The sequence below is a fragment of the Sinohyriopsis cumingii genome, chromosome 18 (assembly GCF_028554795.1).
Source record: "Sinohyriopsis cumingii isolate HCF-2022 chromosome 18, ASM2855479v2, whole genome shotgun sequence".
Lineage (NCBI taxonomy): Eukaryota > Metazoa > Mollusca > Bivalvia > Unionida > Unionidae > Sinohyriopsis > Sinohyriopsis cumingii.
This window is the reverse complement of record NC_142978.1, coordinates 99,884,808-99,911,755: the sequence shown is the minus strand read 5'-3', so window position 1 is coordinate 99,911,755 and position 26,948 is coordinate 99,884,808. Positions and strand designations below refer to the sequence as shown.

The following is a 26,948-nucleotide window of genomic DNA, read 5'->3' as shown; positions in this document are numbered from 1 at the left end:
AATCTCACTGGAAAAGTAATGCTTAAGCTGCAATACTACAGCGAAACCCTTCAAAATCAAACCCAATTATACTAAAATCTCACTGGAAAAGTAATGCCTAAACATCAATACTACAGTGAAACCCTTCAAAATCAAACCCCGTTATACTAAAATCTCACTGGAAAAGTAATGCCTAAACTGCAATACTACAGTGAAACCCTTCAAAATCAAACCCCGTTATACTAAAATCTCACTGGAAAAGTAATGCTTAAGCTGCAATACTACAGCAAAACCCTTCAAAATCAAACCCAGTTATACTAAAATCTCACTGGAAAAGTAATGCCTAAACTGCAATACTACAGCAAAACCCTTCAAAATCAAACCCAGTTATACTAAAATCTCACTGGAAAAGTAATGCTTAAGCTGCAATACTACAGCAAAACCCTTCAAAATCAAACCCCGTTATACTAAAATCTCACTGGAAAAGTAATGCTTAAGCTGCAATACTACAGCAAAACCCTTCAAAATCAAACCCAGTTATACTAAAATCTCACTGGAAAAGTAATGCCTAAACTGCAATACTACAGTGAAACCCTTCAAAATCAAACCCAGTTATACTAAAATCTCACTGGAAAAGTAATGCCTAAACTGCAATACTACAGTGAAACCCTTCAAAATCAAACCCAGTTATACTAAAATCTCACTGGAAAAGTAATGCCTAAACTGCAATACTTCAAAATCAAACCCAGTTATACTAAAATCCTTGCATGATTAAAACTTTTGTTTGGTCCTGAATTTTTCCTTCTCTAAATTTTTTTCTTCTGTTGAACTGGAATTCCTCTACCATACTCTGAAAACTGAAGAACCAAATTTCAACCTTACAGTATTTAAAAAAAAAACAAGCTCACTTCAAACTTGGAAATGTATTTTAGCTATCTTTGAGACTGGTACTAAAGTACTTTTATTCCAACCTGTGTCCACATAGAAATCTCCTGTTCAAAAGGTTATCCTTAAAAGTTAGATTTTATGGAAAATCATCAACATAATTTGGACTAAGTAAATTTCACTAAAATTTGATAATAAAATTGCAATAATTTTGAAATGTTTGGAATCTGTCAGGGGTGTGCTAACTAAGAGTTTTACAGGGTTTGTGGACTTAACCAATTTCTAAAAAATCCCCACCCCAGTAAGCAACAGGAATATTGTGTTTCATGCATGTCTGTCTTTTAGTCTGTCTGTTTCGCCATTTCTTTATCTCTTCCAAATGCTGTGTAGAAATTCACTAAACTTGGACATTACATGTTCATATATTGTAACCATATGCAAACTGGACTTTATATATGACTTTCTGTGGCTCTTATATTTCTTGCCCATATGTAAAAAGTACATACAAACTATGGTTAAAAGCATCTTCCCATGCTTGAGGCAAGAAAAGGAAATCACAAGACACAATTTCCAGCCCCAGGGGCTAAGATCTCTATCATGGACAAGGCATATTGCGTCACCATTAACACATTAACTCCTGGAGGATTTTGTCGTTTTCGTCTGAATATCGAGTATGAAACACATTCTGAAAGCTATTTTTGAATACATCCTAATACATCAACTTCCAGGTTATCTTACAATAACATAATGCCAAATTGTGTTAGAAACATCGTTTTTCATTGGCTATTTGGCTCGCACATGAGCAGAAGGGTAAATGTTGGATTTTTTTTAAATTTATTTTTTTTGCTTAATGGACCCATTATCTTCATATCATGACCACTCTTTATTCCAAATGCCCATCTTATCCTACGTTTTGCAAAGGTTCATCTGTCTGTTTGCAGTTCATACCAGTCTGCCTTAGATTTGAGACCCAAAAGTCTAAAATCCTGATACAAAATTGGATTCCGACCACGGGCGAATTCTGGGTGGAAAAATATCGGGTCCAAAGATGAGGTTTTTCCCTCCTATTTTGTAGTGCAACTAGAAATTCCAGATTATTTGGTATCATTGTAGAGCTACATCTGTCTACCTTTCTATAATACCACCCACTTTAGTCTATCATACATGACCTTGACGCTACACAGCTCGGCAGTAGGCTACTACCTCCTGCCACATAAACTCGTCACCAGGGGTTAATGTGTTAAAAACAAATTAATCATAATTGTTAAACTTAAACAACGGAATGATTCCTTTCCACATCAATGATCCAGTAATTTTTCAGTGAAATATATCACACAATAGGAAAATTCACGTTACAATAAGTGTGGCAATGATGTGAAATAAATATAATCATAATAATAGCACATGAGCTTATCTACCCTTAAGGTATGATAGATTTATTCAGCCCAGGGAAAACCAGAGTAAGTATATCCAATGGGCAAGAAAAGTTTATCTACTCATCATTTTGCATTGGCATATGTGTAAATCAACAATCATCTCTTGTTCAAGTATTGTTATTATAAGTATTTTATCAATGTCCACCTCTAGTTCATGCTCTGTGTTGGCATGGTGTGGAGGTTTTCTCTTCAGTCGTATAGCATCCCCCAAAGCAGCTGGGTTGTTGTCATCCAATTTCACCTTGGGATCCTTGGGATAAGTCTCCAGGTATTGGGTCACCACTCCCCAGTTTCTGAACGTATCATCCCAAGCCTGCAACACAAACACTTAAGCTTTCATTTTCACTTATAGTACAACCAGTTCTACCAAAAGGCCCGTGTAGGCCTAGATTACAAGCAGCAGGGGGGGCGAATCGGACATTTTGTCCAATCGTTATTTTGCTTAATTATTACTTTCTGCACTCAGCGGATCCGGTGTAGTCAGCGCTGGTAAAAAAAAAACGACGTCGGTCCATCCTACACGACGGTGACGTCATTTGGTTCTGTGAGCCGATCCCAGTTTTGTCAGCGTCCGGTAAACACAGCGACGACCGCGTCGATGTCATTGCCCCCCCCGCTGCTAAGAAGTTTTTTACAATGATCTAACAAACAGAGTGATCACTAACTCTTCCTCTTGTAGATCAATTAGGTTATTTGACTGATCGGTAAGTCTAAAATTAATTCTCGTTAAAAACCGATTATGGCATCGCATATAGACCGGATTAATTGGGCTCTCAACGATTAAGAATCCTGGAGGGGCTGTTGGCGAAAATGAATAAAGGATATACCCCTGTTGAGCTTGATTTGATTGCTTGGTATCTACCTGGTAACTCCCTTCGATAACATCACACACTAGATTGATTGCTATCACCGATGTGATATTTACGTTGTATGGAGCAATATGCCTACACACCATCTCCGTTATCGTGTCTGAGGATAATTGATGGACCAAGAAAATCATTAAGAGACTTTCTTAGTTCTGGCGCGTTGTATCCTGGAAACTTGAAATCGGGTAAATCGGCTTCTGTGATATTATACTCGGTTAGGAATTTTTGTTTATTATCATCGCTGTTATCGGATATTATTTTAACGATTCGTTCATTGATATATTCCATGTCTGATATAAGTTGATTTAACACCTCAACGTGTTTTCGTGCTTTTGTTTTCCGTAGTTGTTCTAGTTGCAATTGGTAATTATGATTAATTTCGGTAAAAACACTAGCGATATCATTTAAATTAACTGTGAACACTGCGGACGATTCAGGAGTTTCCTTATACTGAAAAAACCACTGCATGACATTCCTGTTTTGAAATATAAACCAACTGGGTAATAACGTGCTTTTCATAATAGACAAATTATCTCGATAACTGGGAATAATTTCATGATACGATTGCGCATTCGTGTGCAAATCCGCGGGGATTTCATTAGGTGGATTCTCGGGCCAACCTAGTATGGTTCTTATTGAACTGTTATAAATATCAACCATATACCCCGGTGTGTTTATTTCAATCATCGATGATAACGTCGGTTCATGAACCGTAATATCGATTTTTGATTCTTTTCCTGTGATCGATTTTATCCTGCGTTGGAATTCTTTATTGATTTGTTCTACTTGGTATGACCCAGTTGGTATTGTAACCTCATTCCAGTCTGGGGTCCCATCGGGTTTATTTGTCCATGCAAAAACCAGCGAGTTATTAGGTTGTTGTCCGTTAAATGCTTCCGCTCGGATATTAGGCCAACTGTGATATACTCGCAATTTTGCCAGCGCTATTTCCTTCACTGGAATCGGAGAAGGGAAGTTTACACTGAATTCTGGCTTCGTTGATGTTATCGATATCATATTTGTTTGTACCGGAGTGGTGTTCTCCGCGATCCGTTGAAATAATTGCAACCATTCGGGGTTCAGCGACATTATTATTATTCGCTGTTTCTAGTGTTTAATTTCAACACCGAATATTAACAACCTGCTTGTTTTCAGGAGAATGTTTTAAGCCCATTGAAGTTGTTTCAGGAGAATGTTTTAAGCCCATTGAAGTTGTTTCAGCGACGTGGTTTCCAGCTTCCAGTTGAAAATCCTCGATTTTTGACATCGCGGAGTCATACAAATGGACCATCGTGGAGAATTCAGCATCGGATATAAACGAATTATCTATCGCCAACGAGATAAACCCGGATAATTTCGAGTATGCGTCGGATACTATTTGATGTTTTACTGTATACTCGTTGAGTTTTTTCTGAGAACACGATGATATCTTTCTAGTGATTGCGTTGGCGACTCCAGCAATTGTTGTCGCCGCGGAGATAGCGATTGGAACAGCGATCGGGGCTATCATGGTCACCGTGGATAAAATAACACCGGTACCGGCTACTATACCCGACACCGAGTACACGACCGCGTCGATGGTGGTTATTTTTCGGCGGTATTTTTTTATTTTTACACGGTATTGTTCGGAAAGCGTTTTCAAATTCGCGGAGAATTCTTTTACGGTATTGAATCGATATTGATGTGACGTCGGTGATACCTCTGATTCAATTACCTTGGTGGTCATTTTTATTTTAAAAGAGCTAGTATTTTTAATTACTTAGATCCGTTACAAATTCCACATACCATGTAATGTTTGCCTCGGTTAAATGTCTATCGACGGCATAAATTGTAAACAGTTCAGCTGCGTCCTTGTCTATAATTGTTGATATTGTATTGTTAAACCCGGATGAACTCGACGATAATATATTAAACTGCATCATTGAAACCAGTGTCAATCGATAAATACCCTTAACAGTTGCGGTGATTTTTACTGTATTCTGTGTAGGAGTCCAAGCGAATGATCCATGATGAATCGTGTATATTGTGTTGATGGTGTTTTCATGAGGGATTTTTATTTTTGTCACCTCCGGTAGTCTGTCTTTAATCGCTGTAACATCAGTTTTGATTGTTTCTATTTCCTGTGTATGTGCGTCTACACTCCTTTTGTTCGCTGCAACATTAATGCTGAATGCTTTTATGAGCGCTTCATGCGCGTTTACACTCTTTTTGATCGTTTCAACATCAGTTTTGATTGTTTCTATTTCCTGTGTATGCGCGTTTATATTACTTTTGTTCGCTGCAACATTAGTTTTGACTGTTCCTATTTCCTGTATATGAACGTATAACCCCGCTTTGTTCGCTGCAACATTAGTTTTGATTGTTTCTATTTCCTGTCCATACGCAGTGATATCATTTATAGTTATTGTAATTTCATCCGGTCTGGTATTTTTTTTACCAAAGAATTTATCAATGGTGTTATCAGCCCTGTCAAAATTTTTTCATAACGTGTAAAATTGGCCCGACAGCGTTGTAAACTCCGAAATAGTATTTTTTATCCCCACAAGATTCGGTTCGGTTACCGTCGGGGTTCCAAAAAAACTAGCAGTAGTGAGTTGTATATCGGTGACAGACTTTTGTATCCCCTCGAACTGATTTGCTTGCGCGTTAAATTTATCATACAAATTTTTTAACGAATCCGACACGGATATATAATTGTTGCCAAGTGTACTTATTTTTCCATTTATCATCAAGATGGATTCACCCGATTTAAGTCGTCCGTCATCGGTATACAACACGATGGTGTTCTCGGCGGCATCACGCTGTCGTATTAAAACATCATTCAGCGACACATTACTGGATTTCAGTTTACCCTGGCGGTCTTGAAATACAACTATTTCGCCCGGGTCAACACTGGTTAAATTTAACGTATCAGCGATTTCATCCTCAATTAGTTTTTTTATGTCATCGGTGGCGAGCGTTTCCGTGGGTTTTTTCAGCGCCAAAACCGGTCGTCCCCAGATATCAATCATTATTATTGTAAAAAAAAACAGTGTTTTTAATTAACCCGCTGGGCCTCTACGACCCCACTAGTGTATTCGTTTACAACCACATGAGGTGGTTTCCGCGATGATGAAATCGCCGCGAGTACGTTCAATACCTCACGGCCGCATATCGGTGGGTCACTTAATTGTTGTGTTGGCAGCGTGGAATAAAAAACTGGGGCTGAACACGCCCGGATATACCGCATGAACTCGTTTGGCGGGGCTAACCCGTATGAATCAAAATAGACGATCGCACGCGGATCAATTGCGTATGCAACCCAATGAGTTCCCGCTCCGGAGGATTTATCGAGGTTAATTATACCGGTTTCAATATTCCTTGGTTTTGTCGGCAATTGATCCCTCATAAAAACACCTCTGAAGTTTTTTATCGCTAACGCGTTTGCGGCATCTATTAAATCAAAATTAGACATTGGAGTCATTGACTCTTGAGTTAATAAACGGTTCCCGGTAGTCTTAGACCCTTCCCCGAGTACCATGAATACGGGGTTCCCGGTAGTCTTAGACCCTTTCCTGCTAAGGGTCGTTTTTTTTTATAGCCTTTCCCGGTTGCCTTCTTCAATGCCATTCCCGCCGCGGTACCAACGGCTCCTAACGCCACCGCCTTCGCCACTGCTGGGGCCGCCGCGGCAATCAACGCTGGAATCGCAGCTAACAGCGGAAATATCCCACTGGTCTTTTCCATGTTTTTAATCGCTGCGGCCGAAAAATCTATTTGAACACCCTTTTTATTCTTCATCGCATCATTGAAATGTTTTATTTGACGCGCCGTCAACGATATCTTATGATTACCACCTGCCATCTGTGACGGCTTTAACGTTATTGTGGTTCCACATTGTTTAGCCGACTTTGATCGTAATTTCTTGACTTGACCATCGGTTAACTCTACGCCGACAACATTATACGACATTTTTATTGTAAACGCGTTTATGTTTTCAATTACATGTTTTCCACTGGCGCATCAACGATTCTCATTCGTCCACCAACGCCTTCCAACAGCATTGATTTATCGCTGAGAATGACAGCAACCGCTCTATAATCGGCAATAACGCCGCGAGTTACATTAGCTCGGAAGTGTATATCAACGATGGATTGTCTTGTTAAATCAAGATGTTCCAGCGAAAAGTAATAGATCGGATATAGTTCTTTGAAATCATGTTGTGATATTTGCAAACCAGTGTCGACGTTTTGATCACGACTCATATATGACAGCAACCGATGGTAAACGCGTGCAATATGGTTTTGACCGTAATTAAGTTGTATATCCTCAGATGGTTCCTGCTGGCCGTTTATTCTCAGCGAGACGTCAGTAACGCCTAATCGATCAAATATCATATGGCTGGATAGTTGATTATCAACTCTCGTCATATCCTGCAACGCAACAAATATATGATGCGGAGCCGAAATGCCTTGTTGTGATGCCAGGTTCCATGTGAATATACCATTGATATTTGATTGCTTAGTATCTGTTGTTGTTGTTAGCCAACTTAGTAATGATTTTCCTCCCTGCTCCATAAAGGATAGCAATCGTGCCTCTGTGGTAATGGATGGAGTCATTACTGGCATCCACAATAATATTTTAGTTAAAACGACTTTACCAGAGTCATTATTTGGATTCGTAAGATCCGCTGGAATTCTCCAAATTGCATTTCTATCATCACCTTTTCGCACAAGCACCACGGTATGCTTTGCTCCGTAGATAACTTTTCGCACGTTCCTACAAAATCCAAATATATGATGCAGTGGAATCGCGCATGAGAAAGATCTACGCGGCCCTGTTAACATTGATATGCGTGTTGCAGCTCCGATGTTAAAATTAGGATCGCTGTTTATAATCATATTCTCAACATCAGCATCAGCGTTATTAGCATTATTTCTTGGTCGTCTTACCACAAATTGCGAGTTTCCAGCAGTGTTTCTAGTATCCTTTGCAAACATCATAGATGGACCCGCTGATCTTGTATAATCGTCGGAATATCTTGCTAGCCCGATTATTGTTGTAGCAACATCAACATCACGTTCTATTGATTCAATTTCTCGCCCGTCAATGAGATATTTTGCGCTCTCAAATAGCGCCATTACGCCGTTATTGACTAAGCCAACTTTGGTACCATCTGGATACGGTGCTGGTACAGCAGGAGTATCGGCCTCTGTTACAAGTTCTCCTTCGATTTCAATAAACGCTTCACACGGTAAAAAATATTTACTGGTATCATGGACTTGAAGTTCAATTCGCGATCGTATGTTGGGTTGTACTGCATGATAGGAATAAAATTGATAATTACGGACAGAATCATCCTTGTGCACTGGTGCGTCCATATCAAACGCCGGGTCAGCTGTTCGTTTAAACATTTTATTTAATAATACGCTGATGCATCTAAATCATCGTCGTCGTTTTAAACCACTTCCCGCTATTATGTTTGCGATGTCATCTTGATTATTGTTTACCAACGACGCTAGTTTTTCTTCCACGGCGTTATTTATTACTTTACTGACATTTGCAGGCATCACTGTCGTTGATGGCATCACCGGTGGTTTCTGTTTTTTTCTTCTCACCAACGACATTAGTTTGTCCTTTGCTGCAGAAAACGCCCTTCCGGCGACATCTCCAATAGCACTAATACCCTTATCACGAATAACATCAATAGCCTTCATTCCTAATTGTTTGGCTAACGGCGCTACTTTTGGAGCCATTCTTGTAAATAACCCCGCAATGGTGCTACCGAGACCGTCTCCGTACCACGCGTGGTATACGGGCAATCGTGAGTTTACCACGTAGACGCTGACTGGTTTATCATGGTTGTAGTGTATAATCATCTTTATTATAAAAAACACCAGTGTTTTCCAATTAGTGATTGATCACCTCCCTCCCCACCACCGAATCATATATTTTGTCAAAAACATCGATTTTCTCTAAATGATTTCCTGGGGTTTTCATCGGCGGTAAAAATCCGCGTTTTTTGTCAATTTTTGTCAATTTTTGTCGTTTTTTGTTGTTTTTGGTTGGTTTTTGCCGGTTTTTGGTAAAAAACATCGATTTTCTCTAAATGATTTCCTGGGGTTTTCACCCGTAAAAACCGACCAAAAACGACAAAAAAACGACCAAAAAACGACCAAAAACCGACAATTTTATAATTTCTTTAATCATCCACTAACTCGTCAATGAGCGTTCGATATGCATTAATGTCCATGATACCACCGGCAAATAACCGCCTGCAAATATCAGCGGCCTCATTGATTATTTCCGGAGAGTTATTTCCGGCTCGTTTTCCTCCGATTAGTATTTCTAGCCGTGATATATCACTGAGAACACTACCAGGACAAGTAACGTCTTTACCAACAGAGTATCCTTTTCCGTGTTTTGGTCTTTCACTTTTTACTTTATTGTGGAATATTATATAATTATTATCACGCGGTGGTAATTCATTTTTATGTTTATTTGCCAAATACACTATTCTTGTCCAATCCTTTAACGACCTTATATTTTTCTCGTAGCCGCTATTGATATGCTCATCTCGTGTGTCCTTATCAAAATTTGTAACAGTAAAATTAACTAATTCTTCGTAGCCGAGATTTCTAATTTTATCTATTGTGCTCTTTTTAAGAACATTACGGGGTATATTCCCCTCTTTCCGTATTTCTTCCGGTATTTCTTCCGGTATTTCCTCCGGTATTTCTTCTTCTGGTTCTCTTGCGGTGGCGCCTAGTTCTTCCTCGTCGGCCATTGTAACATATGGTTCTTGTGGGTCCGTTATAGCGAGTGGTGGTGGCCTCCGTGTTGTAGCAACCGCTATTTTCGCAGGTAGTGTTTCCAGAGACTTTTTGTTTGCTCGGTCTGAGCCGCTATCTTTTCAAGCGCACCGAGGACGGGCACAGTTGCCGCCGTAACATCTTTGGTCGCTTTAGTTACCGGAGCAAAGAGCTGTTCGCTTCCAACAGCAAAATCAGTTTGTAGTTGTTGCCGCGTTTGAAGTTGTTTTCGGACCCTGTCTCGTAACGGTATGAACTTTTTAAGCACTACTAGACGCTCTCTGGCTAGCCGAGTAGTAAGTGATTTGCCTACCATTATTGCAATTGCTCCGTAATTTCTAATTTCCCGCCGAGTGTGGCGGGGGGGATATGTCCCAGGGGCTCCAGGGAGTTTTCGTCTATAATCCTTCTAATGTTTTTAATTTTATTAGAAATCTCCCGGCGTCGTTCAAAAGCCTGTCCGAGTTTTTTTCGTACTGTCTCAACGGCAGTAAATAGTCCAATAAATGCATTTACGTCATTGCCATACAAGTTTTCATTGATCGTATATTGTAATCGCTTTATAAAAGAATACTCGCGTGGCAAGGTATATCGACCTTTCTTTGATTGCTCGTTAATAATTTCATAATCGGACAATATTTTTTGGTTATCAAGCTTATCAGATAATTCAATTCCTTGATTTTTTAATTTTAAAATCTCGGTTAATATATTATTGATGTCTTCGATATTCATATTCTTATAAAACATCTTATTTCTAATATCAAAAAAAAAATTATTTTACAAAATGAACCCTGCGTATCAATCCCGAGGTGTGTTAACATTCGATGAAACCGTAGGATAATTCGTTTTCTTCCGGTATTTCTTCCGGAAGAGACAATTTATTGTAGCGTTCGCACTGTCATGGCGACTTCGTCAGCGCCATAGGCGCCGGTGACTTCGTCACGGTGACCTTGTCACTCGCTGATTTCTGTTATATATGAAAATCGAATTCTGTGACCCGTCTTTTTTGAGATCACTGAATTCTGTATTCCTTGTGCAACAAATCGTATTGAGGCGATATAAATGTCAAAATATTTTCCTGCCTCATTCATCGACTGAAATATTTTTTCCTCGTGAGTTGTTGTATCAAATGACTTTACGGGTTTTGCTTTCTTTGAAAACTTACCAGTTTGGCCTTTTTTGGTATTCTGACTTTGCGAGATAGCTTGCAAGTTTATAAGAGAATTATCAGTCTTATTATTATTAATATGATCAATTACAAGCCCATTTTCGATTAATCCGTTGAATGCTTCAAATACAATCCTGTGAACATAATAGCTTTTTCCTCCTGCAGTAAATTGCAAGTATCCCTGATTATTTACGGTACCAATCGGCTTCTTCAGTCTACAATTTCTAACAACGCCGTCGCGAGATGCCTCGTAATTAACGAGCACAGGATGCGGCTGAAATTCTTGGTTCATTTGTATAATAATACTACTTGTCTAATTCATTATTTGGTTTAATTATAAACCTTGCAATGTAGTCCTGAGGAGTTTTGATGACGAAGTCTGCGGTGGGGTCAATGACGGCATTTTTTATTCGCTTGTCACAATAGCGTTTTAACTCCCTGTATCGCTTTCCGCCACAATTGATACACAACTGCGATTTTCCTCTTACACCAACGTGACAAACCAAGCATGGTAGGGGGCCAAGAGAACCATTACGAACGCTTTGTAAATGATACCCGCAGAATTCACCTCTACATGATTTATTGCACGGGGTTATCGACCCAATCATCAACCATTTGCAGTGATTCATTATACTATATTCTTTCATTTAAATACTTGTTTTAATTATATGGAAGAGTTTGAGAGATTAGCAGCAATTAAGCCCTGGAAAAATATTAAGTTCAATCTCGATAGAGTCCTCAAGGACGCACCAAAAGCGTTAATAAACGATAGAACCCTGTTGAATAAAATACGCGATTGTATCAATGAATTCAAGCGTGATGGTGCATCTCATAGTTGGTCAACATTTCGAATTGATGGTGTTGTTGATGCTACCATGAACGACAAACGCGCGGCAACGATAATATCACAACTTGGCTCCAGCAAGTATTTCTTCAGAGTAAAATTCATTGTCCGGGTGGAATCAGGTAATTGGATCATACGTGATAAATTTGAACCGGTTCTCAGCGACAAGAAAACAGTCATTGTTAGCCGCGACTCCAAGCCGGGGCTGTTAACCGGAGTTGACAGACCATACTATGAACGAGCGTATCCTGAAACAGCAGTTGTTTATGGAATATACCCGTTAAATAAGAAACCTGATATCGGAAAACTAGCGCCGATGAAACAGTCAACGGGGATAAATTGTGTAGCAGAACGAGTAATAGAGCATTTTACAAATGCGTGTCGAGGAAATAAACTGACCGATTTACGACATAGCAAAATAAACCAATGGGAGGAGACAGTGCGCGAGCGAGGAGCAACCATCAGCGACATAGCAAGATTAGAAACGTCGTTGAGATTTCCAATAACCGTTACAACGATAACCGGTGAAGTATTATACGAATCAAAGTATAAATCAAAGGGAGCCCCAATCAAAATTATTGATCATAATGAACACGCGTGGACGCCCACGGTCACAATATTTCCACGGGATAGAACAGTAAAGTATATCCCGGGGGAACTCCTGGGAGAGGATAGTTTTCTCGCGGAGAGGAAACTATTTGATGCTATTGCTTGCTTGTGTAAAAATGACCCTGTATCAGTGTGGTTACTTCGCAGCGCTGAAAACGACATGGATACCTTTGATCAGTTTGTAAGACCAAACGGTGAATTATATCGCACTGAAGCGTTTCACAACAAGATGAAAAAAACCGCCATGGAATTTGAAGAGCATGATGAACAACTGCTAACAAATTGTTTTACGATTCCATCGGTTGCGGCTCATGTTGTAGCAAGGAAAAATGCGTGGAGACCAACGCGCAAGGAATTTCTACCGGATGTACAATCCAGTTGTTTGGAATATTATCACGGTGGACTATGGAACACTGAATACAACCGCGACGCTATGATCTCGGTTGATATGGCTGCCTGTTATCCAGCGAGTTTTCTCGGGTATGGATCCGCCGCTGAGTATTTCAAACGATTTGGACACCCCAGACATGAAAAAACTCGTGTTGCTATTAATGGACCACTGCCTGATTTTGATTTAACCGGATTCGCTCGCATAGTATCATTTGAATTCGCGGCAGAACTTCATCGCTGTTGTTATATTTGGATCGGTAGACACATGGCTGAAAAGAAGTGGCTGCCAATAGCGCTGCTACGGTATATGATTGATTGTGAAATGCTAGTTTCGTTGATTGTCAGTGACGCGATTATATCATACTGGGCACAGACTGAAGTCTGGTTACCAGAACCGGAGCGTCTAGATAGCATAATTGACGAGTCCAGAAAACACATTGATGCCGACGAGGAATATATCATCGAATGGTCCAAAAAGATATTCAACCAACGAAACCGCGAGGCAAAAGATCTCGGTAGAAGAATAATTGGTAAGTTCACACAAGGTGGAAAAAACTGCGACTACAAACGATATTGCTCACGGCTGATTATAGATGACGCAGAATATGATTTCGTAATCAAGGACGCAGTGGCAAAAAATAGATACGTGAACTGCAAAACAGCTTTCTTGTCCAATGGAACAAAGTTGGGTACAGTTGTTACCTACAGCGATGGAGACAGCCCGGCATATCCACATTTGAGGGCGTCTATGCTGGGTTACGCCGCTATCAATTTATTCTCGATGATAAATAGATTTCCCGACACCGCGGTTAGAGTAGCCGTTGATTCATTTTACATAGACGTAAAGTACAAGGGAAACATAGCCGAGTTTACTAGTCCGGACGAGAGTTGGGGTATATGGAGAATTAAAAATGAAATACGACGCGATTATTCCCCGTCAGCAGATGTCACCGTTGAAAATAATTACTTACGCGGTGATAAATTATCAGAATGGTCTAATGCACCACCGTGTTCTGATCCAATTTGTAGACACAAAACAGTTTATTTAAGCGGCTGTGGCGGGTCAGGAAAGACGACTCGGGCAATTGAATTATTTCGAACGCGGGCAAGTATAATCGTGCTTACACCGACCCATAGACTAGCGCGAAAGATAAAACAACGAAGTGTTGACGCCGTTACTTATCACAGCTTTTTTCGATACAGCGGCGGTGAGTGGACTCCTGATCGAATGGGGGAAAAATTTATTCCTGAGGTTATCATCTGGGATGAGATATGTACTGTTTCGTTAGATACTTTACAAATGTTTCTTGAGTGGTTGCTGCGCGCGAATACAGCGGTAATCATGTGTGGCGACCATGGCCAACCACCACCATTTGTCGGCGAGGGTCCACATGATTGGTTAAAGGGTTTTGTGGACTATTATGAAGAAACCGATACTGATTACCGAGCACTTGATGAACAACTGCGCGAGGTTAAAAAATTAATCAGATTACAGCCGGATAGAGTTCAATGTGAAATAATCCACGAGGTGATTCCGGAAACGCCGTTAAATGAATTCTGGGAAACATGGAGACCAAACGATTTGATTGTAGCGAGTAGAAAGATAGTCAGAGACACACTTCAGCGGAAGTTGTTTACGTTGCATAAGGAAAAGTTTCCAACGCGCCCAGTGCCGTTATGTTATAGACCCGCGGACACACGGCGGCAGAACATTGAAGTTGAAATCCCGGGCCCGACAGCGTCAGGGACAAAAAAACAAATTCTTGTGCTGAATGATATTGTGCTCGTTGATATCAGCGTCGTCGAGGACGCGCTACGTGCTGATAAATCCCCGTGGACGCTAGGATATGCAACGACAATACATTCCTCGCAAGGATTGACTATCACGGATACAATTGTTTGGATGGTTGATAATCGCATCGAATGGTCAAATCTAGTCTATCTTGCAGTGTCCAGAGTACGGAGGATAAATCAGCTTCGAAGAATTGTTATTGACGAAGCCAGTGACAACGATGACATTATTGATGCTAGCGTCATTGATAGAAAACTCTCGGGTTACCGCCAACAGGATAAAAAAAAACAGCGGCGTTTTGATATTGATGCCGAATTAATAATTGCGTTACGACAACAACAGAATAATCACTGTGCGAGTTGCAATTGTGTAATGCGCTGGCGTTATTCGGATAAAGACGCTCGCCAATTTACCGTGGACAGGATCGATAACAGTCTCGGTCATGTCAAAAACAATGTGAGGTTGACCTGTCTTGAGTGCAATAGACGCAACGGCGCTAGTTAAGACCACGCGGGGGCAATTGAGTATCGTCAGGTATCACTTGTAGTTGCTCGCGTGTAAACCCCCGCTGTGGGGCAGTTGAATCCAGTCTATAGATCGGTGGTCTACCAGTTGATCGTGTTATCGTTGATATGTTATGTGTGGTAACACTCCAAATAGGATCAGTAGCTCTTTTTTTACCGCCTTCAAGCTCTCCTGGTTCATACAGATATCTAACAGTGACATCGCCGAGAATTGGCTTGGAAACGCTATCTATTTTTGATCTTCCGGGTATATACTTTTTTTTAATCGCGTCGCTGGGCTCCATGTTGATTGCTCGGGTAATCTCGTTATTTAACGCTGCAATTACGCCTGGCAACCTTTTGACCCATTCACGAGATCGTTTTTCTTGGATGAATTCCTTCGCGTATTGATACCCAAATAACCGTTCAGCAAGAGTCCGATTGAATCGTTCAACAATTGCCTGATCACGATGTAGCGCAGTATGACCTTGTCGTATCGCGACGCTATGATGTTTCAGCGTTGATAAAACAGCACCGCGAAATTCATTGCCAGGATCAACTTGTAATAGATTTGGCCAGCGCAGAGGACCCCTTCGGTAAATCCGCTCAAACGCATCGGCTACTTCAGTTGCTGACTTTGTTTTTAACGGCTCCACTTGTTTGTATCGACTCGCAACATCAACTACGGTTAGCGCGTATTTGTAACCGTTGTCATGCGGCAGAAATAGTATATCAGCCTGATGAACTTCATTGGGTACGGTAACATCAAAGCGCGAGAAGTTGATTTGTTTAGGCGGTGGTAGATAAATTTGCCATATAGCCTGTTTGGATAATCAATTAGCCGCAACGGCCTTTGTTACTTTTGCAGCGCTTGCGAGTTTACCAATTGCGGCCTTCCCCTTCCAGTATCCTCACGGAGAATAATAGATGGATTCCATGTTGTTATTATAAACGCTAGCGTTTTCAATTACCAGCGCGAGAAGCTCCGCTTCCAATCATTAATTTACCTTTCATAGCCGATTTTACCAACCATGAAGCCAATTTTTCTTTGAATGATTTATGAGGAATAGCATTTAACGCGTGAATTAATTTTACATCCGCGATATGACACTGTTGCAGATCGCTACTTTTGTAGTAAGCAACATCATGAGCATGACACGCCTTATCGATAGCGTTTATTGGATACTCACCGGGTTTGGGCTGATTTTGATCATCGAGTCTGATATCTAATCGTGTTCCGGGGCCACAGTAGCTATATCCTGGGAGGTGCTTTTCTCCTGGATACTTTGCCCACGGTGTTCCGGGGACTTTTGATAACTTGGCTGCAATATCACCTCCTCGCTTTTTTTTAAAACATCCCCGGGTCTAATAGAAATAAATCTAAATTTCTTTGTACCGCATCGTGCACACTTACCAGTAAGTGCCGATCTGTTATTTCTCGTTGTAACGGTTGTCATATCATTTGTGCCAGTACGCACTCTACACTTCACACAATATAAATCCATAATTTATGTATAGAGATATGAATATAATTGATTTTTCGGCGACTAAAACGAGAGAACCAGTTAAGCATGTTGCAGCGTTACCAAACTCGATCCGGATGATTATCATCGGACCATCTGGATCCGGCAAGACGCAATTATTACTTAATTTAATAATGAGATGGATGAAGTGGGATAAGTTGTATTTAATCGCCCCTAGCGTAGATGATCAACGATGCTACGAGGTGTTGAAAGATTTTAACGAGAATGCATCAGCGATCGCTGAAAAAAATGTTATTGAGTTTATTACAGATATCAATGATGCACCAGGTATTGATGATATTGATGGCGACGTTAACAATCTAGTCGTGTACGATGATGTTATGTTAGACAATCAAAAAAACCCAGCTAGGATACTTTCCAGAGGCAGGCATAAAAACACCGACGTGATATATGTCACTCAACGATACACTCAGATTCCAAAAGTAATCAGAGACAACTGTAATATTCTTGCTGTATTCAACGGCGTTGATACACACACGCTACGAAATATTTGGCAGACATGGTGCGGCGGTGACATGGACTTTAATGGTTTTCGAAACTTTTTTAGTCATGCTCAGTCGACCCCACATGGATTTGTAACAATAAATTTACATGATCCTCGGACACGATATCGTATCGGACTTGACCAAATATTCGGTTAGTTGTAAATAATTTTCATTGTAAATAGCCCCTTAGCAGCAGGGGGGGCAATGACATCGACGCGGTCGTCGCGCTTTTTTACCGGACGCTGACGACGCTGGGATCGGCGCGCAGAAAGTATTAATTAAACCAAATGACGATTGGATGACCCCCCGACGACGACGTCGTTTTTTTTTTTACCGGGTGCTGACGACACCGGATCCGCTGAGTGCAGAAAGTATTAATTAAGCCAAATGACGATTGGACAAAATGTCCGATTCGCCCCCCCTGCTGCTTTACATCTGCCCAATAGCCAAATGCATGAGCCGTTGGCCAAGATATCTGGGTGAGTTGAATGCTTTATGTCAAACTTCATCCAATGCTGTCGACTACACGTTACACAAACAGCTCTTTCAAGGTTATTTTAGTCACTGTATCTTCAACCATATTTAACGGTACATCAGCATCATTTGTCCAATAATGAAAGGCTTCTATGCAAGGACACTGTGTCAAACTTGATCAAATTCTGCTCAATATTTATTTAAAATTAGGACAAGTAATGGCAGATCAGCTTATGTGTATAAATCTGGAATGCTTTTAAGCTATAAAACTAAAATTTCATCAAAAAATACTAAAGTTTTAGAAAAAGTTATGATGTATTTCTATTTTTAGTAACAGCAGCTGTATTTGATGACAGATCAAGATAATTTTTAAAAACTTAAAAGTAATGTATGCAAGGATCCTTTCTGTCAAATTAAGTCAAATTCCCCTGAGTGGTTTTTGAGACCCTACTTACAGACTTTTGTCTTTATACTAATGGTGGCCATATTTTATTGCATATTAAAGACTTTTCTATTTTAGTAATGGCAAACATACCTAATTGTATATCAGCACTATTTGTATCTATGTAAAATCTTTATTGTATCCCGTAAGGGTGCAATACAGAAAATCGAAATTCTCCTTGGTGTCACAACTGGGGTCAGACTGAGTAAAAATCAAAGTTTGGTATCAAAACTGGAGGCTCAAATTAAATATTTGGGAATCGCTTAAGTTCAAATGAGGGTAAAGGGAAACACTGAGCTTACTGTCAAATTTGGTCAGATTCTGTTGAGCAGTTTTCTGAGAAGGTTTATCAGATTTCGTTTTAGTATTCGGCATCATACTGAATGACAGATCAGCATCCACTGAACAAATTTTGCAGGATCTTGTGCTGATTGGTTAAGTAGTATAAAAAAAATTGAGCAGCTTTTAAGAAGTTGTTTAAATGATTTTTTGTTACAAAGCAATGGTGGACATGGTAGACTGGCATCATTTGTATAAATGTTGAAAGACCTCTGTGTTTGTAGAAATGACAACTGCATCTGACAATGGACTGTCATTATCTGAACAAATCTGAAGCTGTTTTCTTTCACATAAAGCTGCATAAACGTTTTTCTATTTTCAGTAATGGTGGCCATATTTGATGTGGATCAGCTTCATTATTTTGTACAAAATTACAAAATCTTCATGCAGTGATGGTTTCTGTAACATTTGGTCCAATTCTATTGAGTGGTTTTTGAGAAATCATTCATAGGATTTCTTCTTCTTATTAATGGATATACGATGGATGAAAGATGAAGTGCAACAAGTGCTGGGACATACCATAAGTTCACTTAGCCCTATGGTTAGCTCTCTTCAGTTATACTGGAACCACTCCACCTTTGAGGCTTATTCAATCTCCCAAGTATGGTAAAACCTACTAGAATACATGTAAGTTCTGTTTTGGGGACCAACTTAACGACAAAATTGAGCAGAACAATACACAAGATATAAAAGGTGGCATGTTCTGAGTAAATCATTGCAATCTAGATAGATATCTGCAGCCATTTCCCTGCCCAAAGATCAAGACATGTACATTTACAAGTGAATATTTTATTAAAAGGTTAAACAGAGGGATGTGCATTTATTAAGACATCTACATAAAAACAACATGTTTCCATGACAATACTTGCCCAATCAAAATACACTAATGGTACATCCATTACCTCCCAAATCAAGCCCTCACAAACCACTAAAGATGTTCACCATGTCTATTGGCTTGTTTTAGCAACAAAAGCAGACAAGTAGTCTGCTTGCTGTCTAAACAGATGACACATCAAATCCCATCCATCATCAGTTAATATTTAAGTGGATATGCCAGCTCTTCTAAGGGTGTTAAATGTGGAGAGGGTCTGTGAAGGTCTTGTGATTGGGTATATCATTCACTAGTATTTTACTCCAAAAATTACTTTCTTCCTCAAATATGTTGTCAGAAAAATAAGTACAAGGCAGACCGAGTCAAATCTATGAACTGTCAATGTCTTCCATCTCTTAATGTATGTGAAGCAGATCTGAGTTGCACATGAGATACATGCATCAAGTCTAAAGTATGGAATTTGGAAAAGTGTGGTCTCTTTTTGTGAAAGAATGACCAGAAATGTAGTAGTAAATGAAAATAGACAAAATATGGTGCCAATCTTTAGCCCAAGAAGAGACCACCCTTTTCCTATTTCCATCAAGGCAAGTACGCAATTGCATTTCTGTTGCTAAATTAAGCCAAAAGAAATAATTTTGAACTTGGGAGGGTCTGATTTGAGAGATAGTGGATGTATTCCGAACACATTATGACTGAGTAATATATCTCAAGAAGAACCAGAGAATTTTTATAAGCAACCATCTTTCCTCACCCATGTGGCAAAGAAATCTCTTGCAATAGCAATTCCTACTTTGTTTTCATCTCAGGTCACCCGTTATAGTCTCCTCATAAGATGTAAGCACTAATGGTCTTGTCATAAGATGTAAGTACTAATGGTCTTATCATAAGATGTAGACACTAATGGTCTTGTCATAAGAGATATGCACTAATGGTCTTGTCATAAGATGTAAGCACTAATGGTCTTGTCATAAGATGTAAGCACTAATGGTCTTGTCATAAGATGTAGACACTAATGGTCTTGTCATAAGATGTAAGTACTAATGGTCTTGTCATAAGATATAAGTACTAATGGTCTTGTCATAAGATATAAGTACTAATGGTCTTGTCATAAGATATAAGTACTAATGGTCTTGTCATAAGAAGTAGGCACTAATGGTCTTGTCATAAGAGATATGCACTAATGGTCTTGTCATAAGATGTAAGCAGTAATGGTCTTGTCATATTAAAGATGTAAGCACTAATGGTCTTGTCATATTAAAGATGTAGACACTAATGGTCTTGTCAAAAGATGTAAGAACTAATGGTCTTGTCATAAGAGATATGCACTAATGGTCTTGTCATAAGATGTAAGCAGTAATGGTCTTGTCATATTAAAGATGTAAGCACTAATGGTCTTGTCATATTAAAGATGTAGACACTAATGGTCTTGTCAAAAGATGTAAGAACTAATGGTCTTGTCATAAGATGTAGGCACTAATGGTCTTGTCATAAGATGTAAGCACTAATGGTCTTGTCATATTAAAGATGTAAGCACTAATGGTCTTGTCAAAAGATGTAAATCCTATTGGTCTTGTCATAAGATGTAAGCGCTAATGGTCTTGTCATATTAAAGATGTAAGCACTAATGGTCTTGTCAAAAGATGTAAATCCTAATGGTCTTGTCATAAGAAGTAGGCACTAATGGTCTTGTCATAAGAAGTAGGCACTAATGGTCTTGTCATAAGAAGTAGGCACTAATGATCTTGTCATAGGAAGTAGGCACTAATGGTCTTGTCATAACAGATATGCACTAATGGTCTTGTCATTAGAAGTAGGCACTAATGGTCTTGTCATAAGATGTAGGCACTAATGGTCATGTCATAAGAAGTAGCCACTAATGGTCTTGTCATCAGAAGTATGCACTAATAGTCTTGTCATAAGAAGTAGGCACTAATGGTCTTGTCATAAGAAGTAGGCACTAATGGTCTTGTCATAGGAAGTAGGCACTAATGGTCTTGTCATAACAGATATGCACTAATGGTCTTGTCATTAGAAGTAGGCACTAATGGTCTTGTCATAAGATGTAGGCACTAATGGTCTTGTCATAAGAAGTAGCCACTAATGGTCTTGTCATCAGAAGTATGCACTAATGGTCTTGTCATAAGAAATAGGCACTAATGGTCTTGTCATAGGAAGTAGGCACTAATGGTCTTGTCATAAGAGATATGCACTAATGGTCTTGTCATAAGAAGTAGGCACTAATGGTCTTGTCATAAGAAGTAGGCACTAATGGTCTTGTCATAGGAAGTAGGCACTAATGGTCTTGTCATAAGAGATATGCACTAATGGTCTTGTCATAAGAAGTAGGCACTAATGGTCTTGTCATAAGAAGTAGGCACTAATGGTCTTGTCATAGGAAGTAGGCACTAATGGACTCGTCATAAGAAGTAGGCACTAATCAGTTTAAGTAGTTTATTATATAAGTGTAACTGACATCTGCTGCGATTAGAATGCCAAATTTATATCAGAGGAATCTCCAGGTGGACTTGAAACAATGTTCACTGTACCAGTATTTAATGGAAAGAAATAATAATTAATGAATGAGTGATGAAATACAATTCAGTGCAGACATGGTGCTGAGAAAATGAAATCATTATCTCAAGACTAAATTAAATGGTTATTCTTAGCAGTACCTCACAACACTAGACGTGCTTGATCCAGAGTAAGCATGTAACCACTGCACTATAAAGGCCCCCCCCATAAAAAAAGGCAAAACCGCTCATGCAACAAAGAATCTACTATTAGTAACTGCCTCATATTAGAACAAAAGTTACAACTCAGAACTCAGAAACATCTTGTTTATATGTTAACAAACAAGACGTATTAAAGCTGGTTTATTTACGTTTTTAATTTTGTGAAAAAAGTACAATACATACAAGTAGTGTAAATAAAAAGGTATGACATATTCTCTGTAGACTTCAATTCTTACATGACACATCAAATTATTTTTAAGAACATCACTTTTATCTGTTCATCATTAGCTAATATCCTAAATCAATTTTTTTATATAAAAAATAACTATATTCCCGAGTCAGCATTTTCTTGGCCTCTTATAATGCAAATTATCAATGTATTGATGCATAAAAAGAATGTATATACTCACTTATACGATTCCAACTGCAAACTGCACAGACCCAGATCTTCCATTGCATGTCATCCTGATCTGCCACAGCAAAATGAACTGGCAGATTTTGGTCTGTGCAGTTTGCTAGGAGTAATCAAGTCGAACAAACAACATAGACCCTGATCTGCAGGTGCATTATGCTATGGCTGATCAGGATCTTTGTTTTTAGCAGACTGACATGACTTATAAGCGAGTATATGCAGAATGTTAGATTTACATTTGATTAAAAATAAATGGTTCATATTTTGAGAAATAACAGCTTACCTGTGAGTTTCCTGGTGTGGATGTATCAATCTTTCTTAATAATGCCATAATCCTCTTCTGTAACGCTGCTCGACCTGGATAAAGAAACAAATGTACATCTTAAAATAATTTACCTACATAAAGACTATATCTGTATAGTCACTTATTCAACTGTATTCTTCTATGTGAGACTCGTATTTTGTCACATCTACCTTGGTTATATGGTGCAGATGGAAGGATTGTAAATATGAATGGATAGATGGACAAACACATGGATGATGAAGTGCTTGGTACGTCTAGCTTCCAACAAGGCTGGCTAGACAATAAAATATGCCTAAATGCAAATGCAGGAGACCCAGACCTACCACCATGCTGTCCAGAGGTTGATGCATACTATACACAGGTAATGTGTATACTCATGTATATACTCATACCAACTCCGCCACTGCATAATGCACTGGCAGATCTGGGTTTATGTACTGTATTCATAGTAATCAATAGTAATCAACAGAACACAGACCCTGATCTGCCAGGACATTATGCAATGACATATCAGGGTCAATGTTGTTTGCAGCTGGACCCAACTAAGTGAGAAGCAATAATACAGTTGAATAAAAATCAAATACAACCTGCCTGGTTAATCTAACATTTTAATGCTAACAGTTTGCAAAATTTTAACACCACCAAAATGTACTGTCTATACTTGCTTCCAAGCCAAAATCTAAATGCAAACAAATGAGACCTTGATTTGCTGTCACATGTGCTGGTATATATTGGTCTATGTTGTTTTCTTCTACTGATTACTCATAACAAACTGCACAGACTCAGATCTGCCAGCACATTATGCAATAGCATATCTGGGTCTATGCAGTTTGCAGCTGGAATCAATCAACATAGCACTTATTATTGGGGACATAATGCCACTGCACACAGTTGTCAAATAAATGTATGTAAATCCATACAACACTGACAAGTGCTATATCTCCTCAATTTTAAATGAAAGCATAATGAGTCTTTGTACTGTTAGTGTATACAATATCTGGTCACCTGATCAGTAATTACGACATACCTGTTGTAAGCACAGTACTTGCTGCTGACATTTCTTGGTAGACATTGTAATTGGGCAGTATCTGGGTAACTGCCATTTCATCTACCCCACAGCGGATCTCTGCCTCTTCACACAACAAATGGAAGCATGACATGGCTGTTAATACTGCATCTATGTCTATGCTCCATAAATACATGAAAAACACAACCTGAAAAATATTTTGGACAAATATAAATGAAAAAATATGAAAAGTCACATCATGCTAATAGATAAGGAAATACTGAAAGATCATATACTTAACAAAACTGACCTCTCAGAACTGTTGGATCTCTCCACCCATCATATCTACATATGCATTTTTGTATTTAGAGACTTTTTCAAATTAAAACTGAACAGTTTTAGCTTGCATCATCTAAAGTTAAATCCCAACTTGGATACAATTTATACCAATGACTTGCAAGACATTGGAATATTAAGGTTTTACATATCTCAACAAACAAGAAGCCCATATCTAAAACACCACTGTAAGACATGTTACATTGATCATAAGGTCAAAAGTTTAAACAAACATGTTACAGAATGAATTGTTTTAGCTATATCATGATTCTTCCAAAGTAAAAAGAAAATCCATCAGGTGGAATATGAAATATAAACAAATTAATGACTTTAATCAAAATCCTAATGCCAATTTTCATTGACTGTGACCTTGACCCCAAGGTCAAAAGGGCAAGCAGGCATGTCATAGAATGAATCATCTTTGTTTCATAATGACTAATACCAACTATAATGAGAATCTATCAGGAGCTTAGGAAATGCTGGTCAAGAAAAAAAATGAACGAAACCTTAACTCATATTTTCTATAACTGTGACCCTGACCCTAGTGTCCAAGGGGCAAGCCAGCATGTCCCAGAATGAACTGCCTTTGCATAATAATGTTTCACCCATAAGTATGAAGAAAATCCATAAAATGGTTTAGGAAATACATGCAAAATGAAAAACTTAACCAAAACTATTAACGATCACACCACCATCTGAAAAGAGAAATGTTAATGATATGTCCTGCTTCCAGCTAATGCTGGCTTTGTAATGATGACTGAAATGTCCAACAAAGGTAATGTTAATTGACCTTAACAATCATCCCACTGACTGGATAAAATTTCTTTTATATGCCTGGCATATAGACAGAGATCCAAAAGGTTAATTCTACAGTAAAATAAATCTGAAAACTTGAATGCAAATTTGTTGGCAACAGACCTCCTGGCAAATCTGTAAAAATTTGTGTATCCATACTTCACTATATTTATATTATTATGTACACACAACACTTCAAAAAGTACATAAATTCAATTGGTATATACCATAAATTCATTACATCTCTGTTCATACGGGCCATGTTTTACTATTTTACTCAAAACAATAAAATGACTAAGAAATAATGGTAAACAAAAATGCCAGCAGAAACCCAGATTTCATTTGAAATTTAGGATATCTGAGCCAAATAATACTGACAAAATGTCATATAGACAAAGCTGGTGGTGCCTGTCTAAAACGTGTATAACAACAGGTAATAATATGTTACTGCATTACCATAAATTCAGATTTATACATATTCTTCTCTGGGACTATGACAATGCATTCAAGAAAACATAAACAATGATTTGTTTTTTTTCTTTCATAAAATGATTTGGTTTCATCCAGCATTTTCATACTTTAGGTAAGCTACTTTTGTTTTGTACAAAGGAAAAACCTGCAGTACCATTAAGACTTTTTTCTCAAAGAACCCTTAGAACGTAGAAATGGCACTACCATACAGTGCTGAAATACTTACCAACAAATTCACCCAACCACCCATGGCAAAACTTGAATGCCATCTAAGATACCACCATATACTCTAAATGTTTCCTTCCAACTACTGACCTCAAGTTTGATATGTGCCTGCCGGCAGACAGGAATATTACTGCCCACATTAGCATTGGCACTGTGTTTCTGAAGAAAGCTATTCCGACACACCAACAACTCCCTCAACCACTTTAGAATCTCGGTATAGTTCGCAATCTGATGTTGTATCAACTTTTGAGAAATGGAAAATAACACTTGGGAACTGAAATAAAAAACACTGCTTTAATACTATTCTGAAACATTGTTTTTTTAACCCTCTCCTCATTTTCTTTCTTTCCTGATTGCAATATACAGTCTCTACTGATTTACGGAAGTTTGTATATGATTTAATTTTAAAGTTTCAAGTTTCTCTCTGATATTTAGTCATGTATGTTATGCTACAACTTATATCTGAAACATGACCTCTTATCCAAGAGGAATTTAATGCCCGACAGTTGAAAATTAAATCAAACTGAAAATTAAACCATGTACAAAAAGCTTCCTAGAAATTGTTTATTGCACTCAGATGAGAAACCATTTACATTTATGATCCACTAGACATCATCAGAAGTCTTCTGATTAACCCCTCCACCCTCCCCAGTCAATATGACTTTCCATTCATGAGAAGTACCAATTTTCAAGACAGCCAGTGTGGTGGACATACTGGACGTCCATACTGCACCATTTTCAAGTATAACCAACAGGACCATGGAATGAATGTGCGTGCAACATTTCATGGCAATCCTCCAAGTTGTTTAGGCAGTGATAACAAATTTGTGCAAGTGCACAGACCATCCCATAAACTCTAAAAGGATATGTAAAGATTGCCAGCAATTTTAAAGGATGGCAAAACATTGCAAATGCATTTATCTTTGTGGGTATCAATGTCTGTGGTTTGGCTACAGATGGGGAAAGGGGCCCTACTCTAACTTTCCATACCCCAAACCAACTTTTTTGAGCTGCTACACAATTTCACGTTTCTAGATGTCTATTTTGCACTTAATAAATTTCACCAATCTTGCTGGTTTTGTCCAATTTGTGACAAAATTTATATTTATTTAAATTCACAGATGTGGCTCTCCTCTAAACTATTAAATACAAACTGAACATAAAAGGAACCAGTAAAATATACAGTTGTATAATATATCATTAGTGCATTATTTACAAAAAAGCAGATCCGACAAGTAAATATAATATATGAATAAAATATGGTGTAAAAGTAATTATAAACCCCTAG

The 26,948-nt window shown here is 38.7% G+C and overlaps 1 protein-coding gene across 5 annotated transcripts in view; it reads right to left on the bottom strand.

Moving 5' to 3' along the window:
* Window positions 1–26,948, bottom strand: part of LOC149777584 (neurofibromin-like) — a 295,420-nt gene that overhangs the window by 195,139 nt on the left and 73,333 nt on the right. For all 5 annotated transcript variants that reach the window (XR_016416190.1, XM_089942205.1, XM_089942202.1 and 2 more), the window contains exons 17-20: window positions 25,751–25,934; window positions 23,855–24,041; window positions 22,807–22,880; window positions 2,446–2,613 (exon numbers count right to left, since the gene is read on the bottom strand). Coding sequence is in view for 4 of the 5 variants with exons in the window: in XM_089942205.1 (XP_089798331.1) it covers window positions 2,446–2,613; window positions 22,807–22,880; window positions 23,855–24,041; window positions 25,751–25,934 (613 nt within the window). In the remaining variant the exon portion in view is untranslated. The remainder of the gene's footprint in view (window positions 1–2,445; window positions 2,614–22,806; window positions 22,881–23,854; window positions 24,042–25,750; window positions 25,935–26,948) is intronic.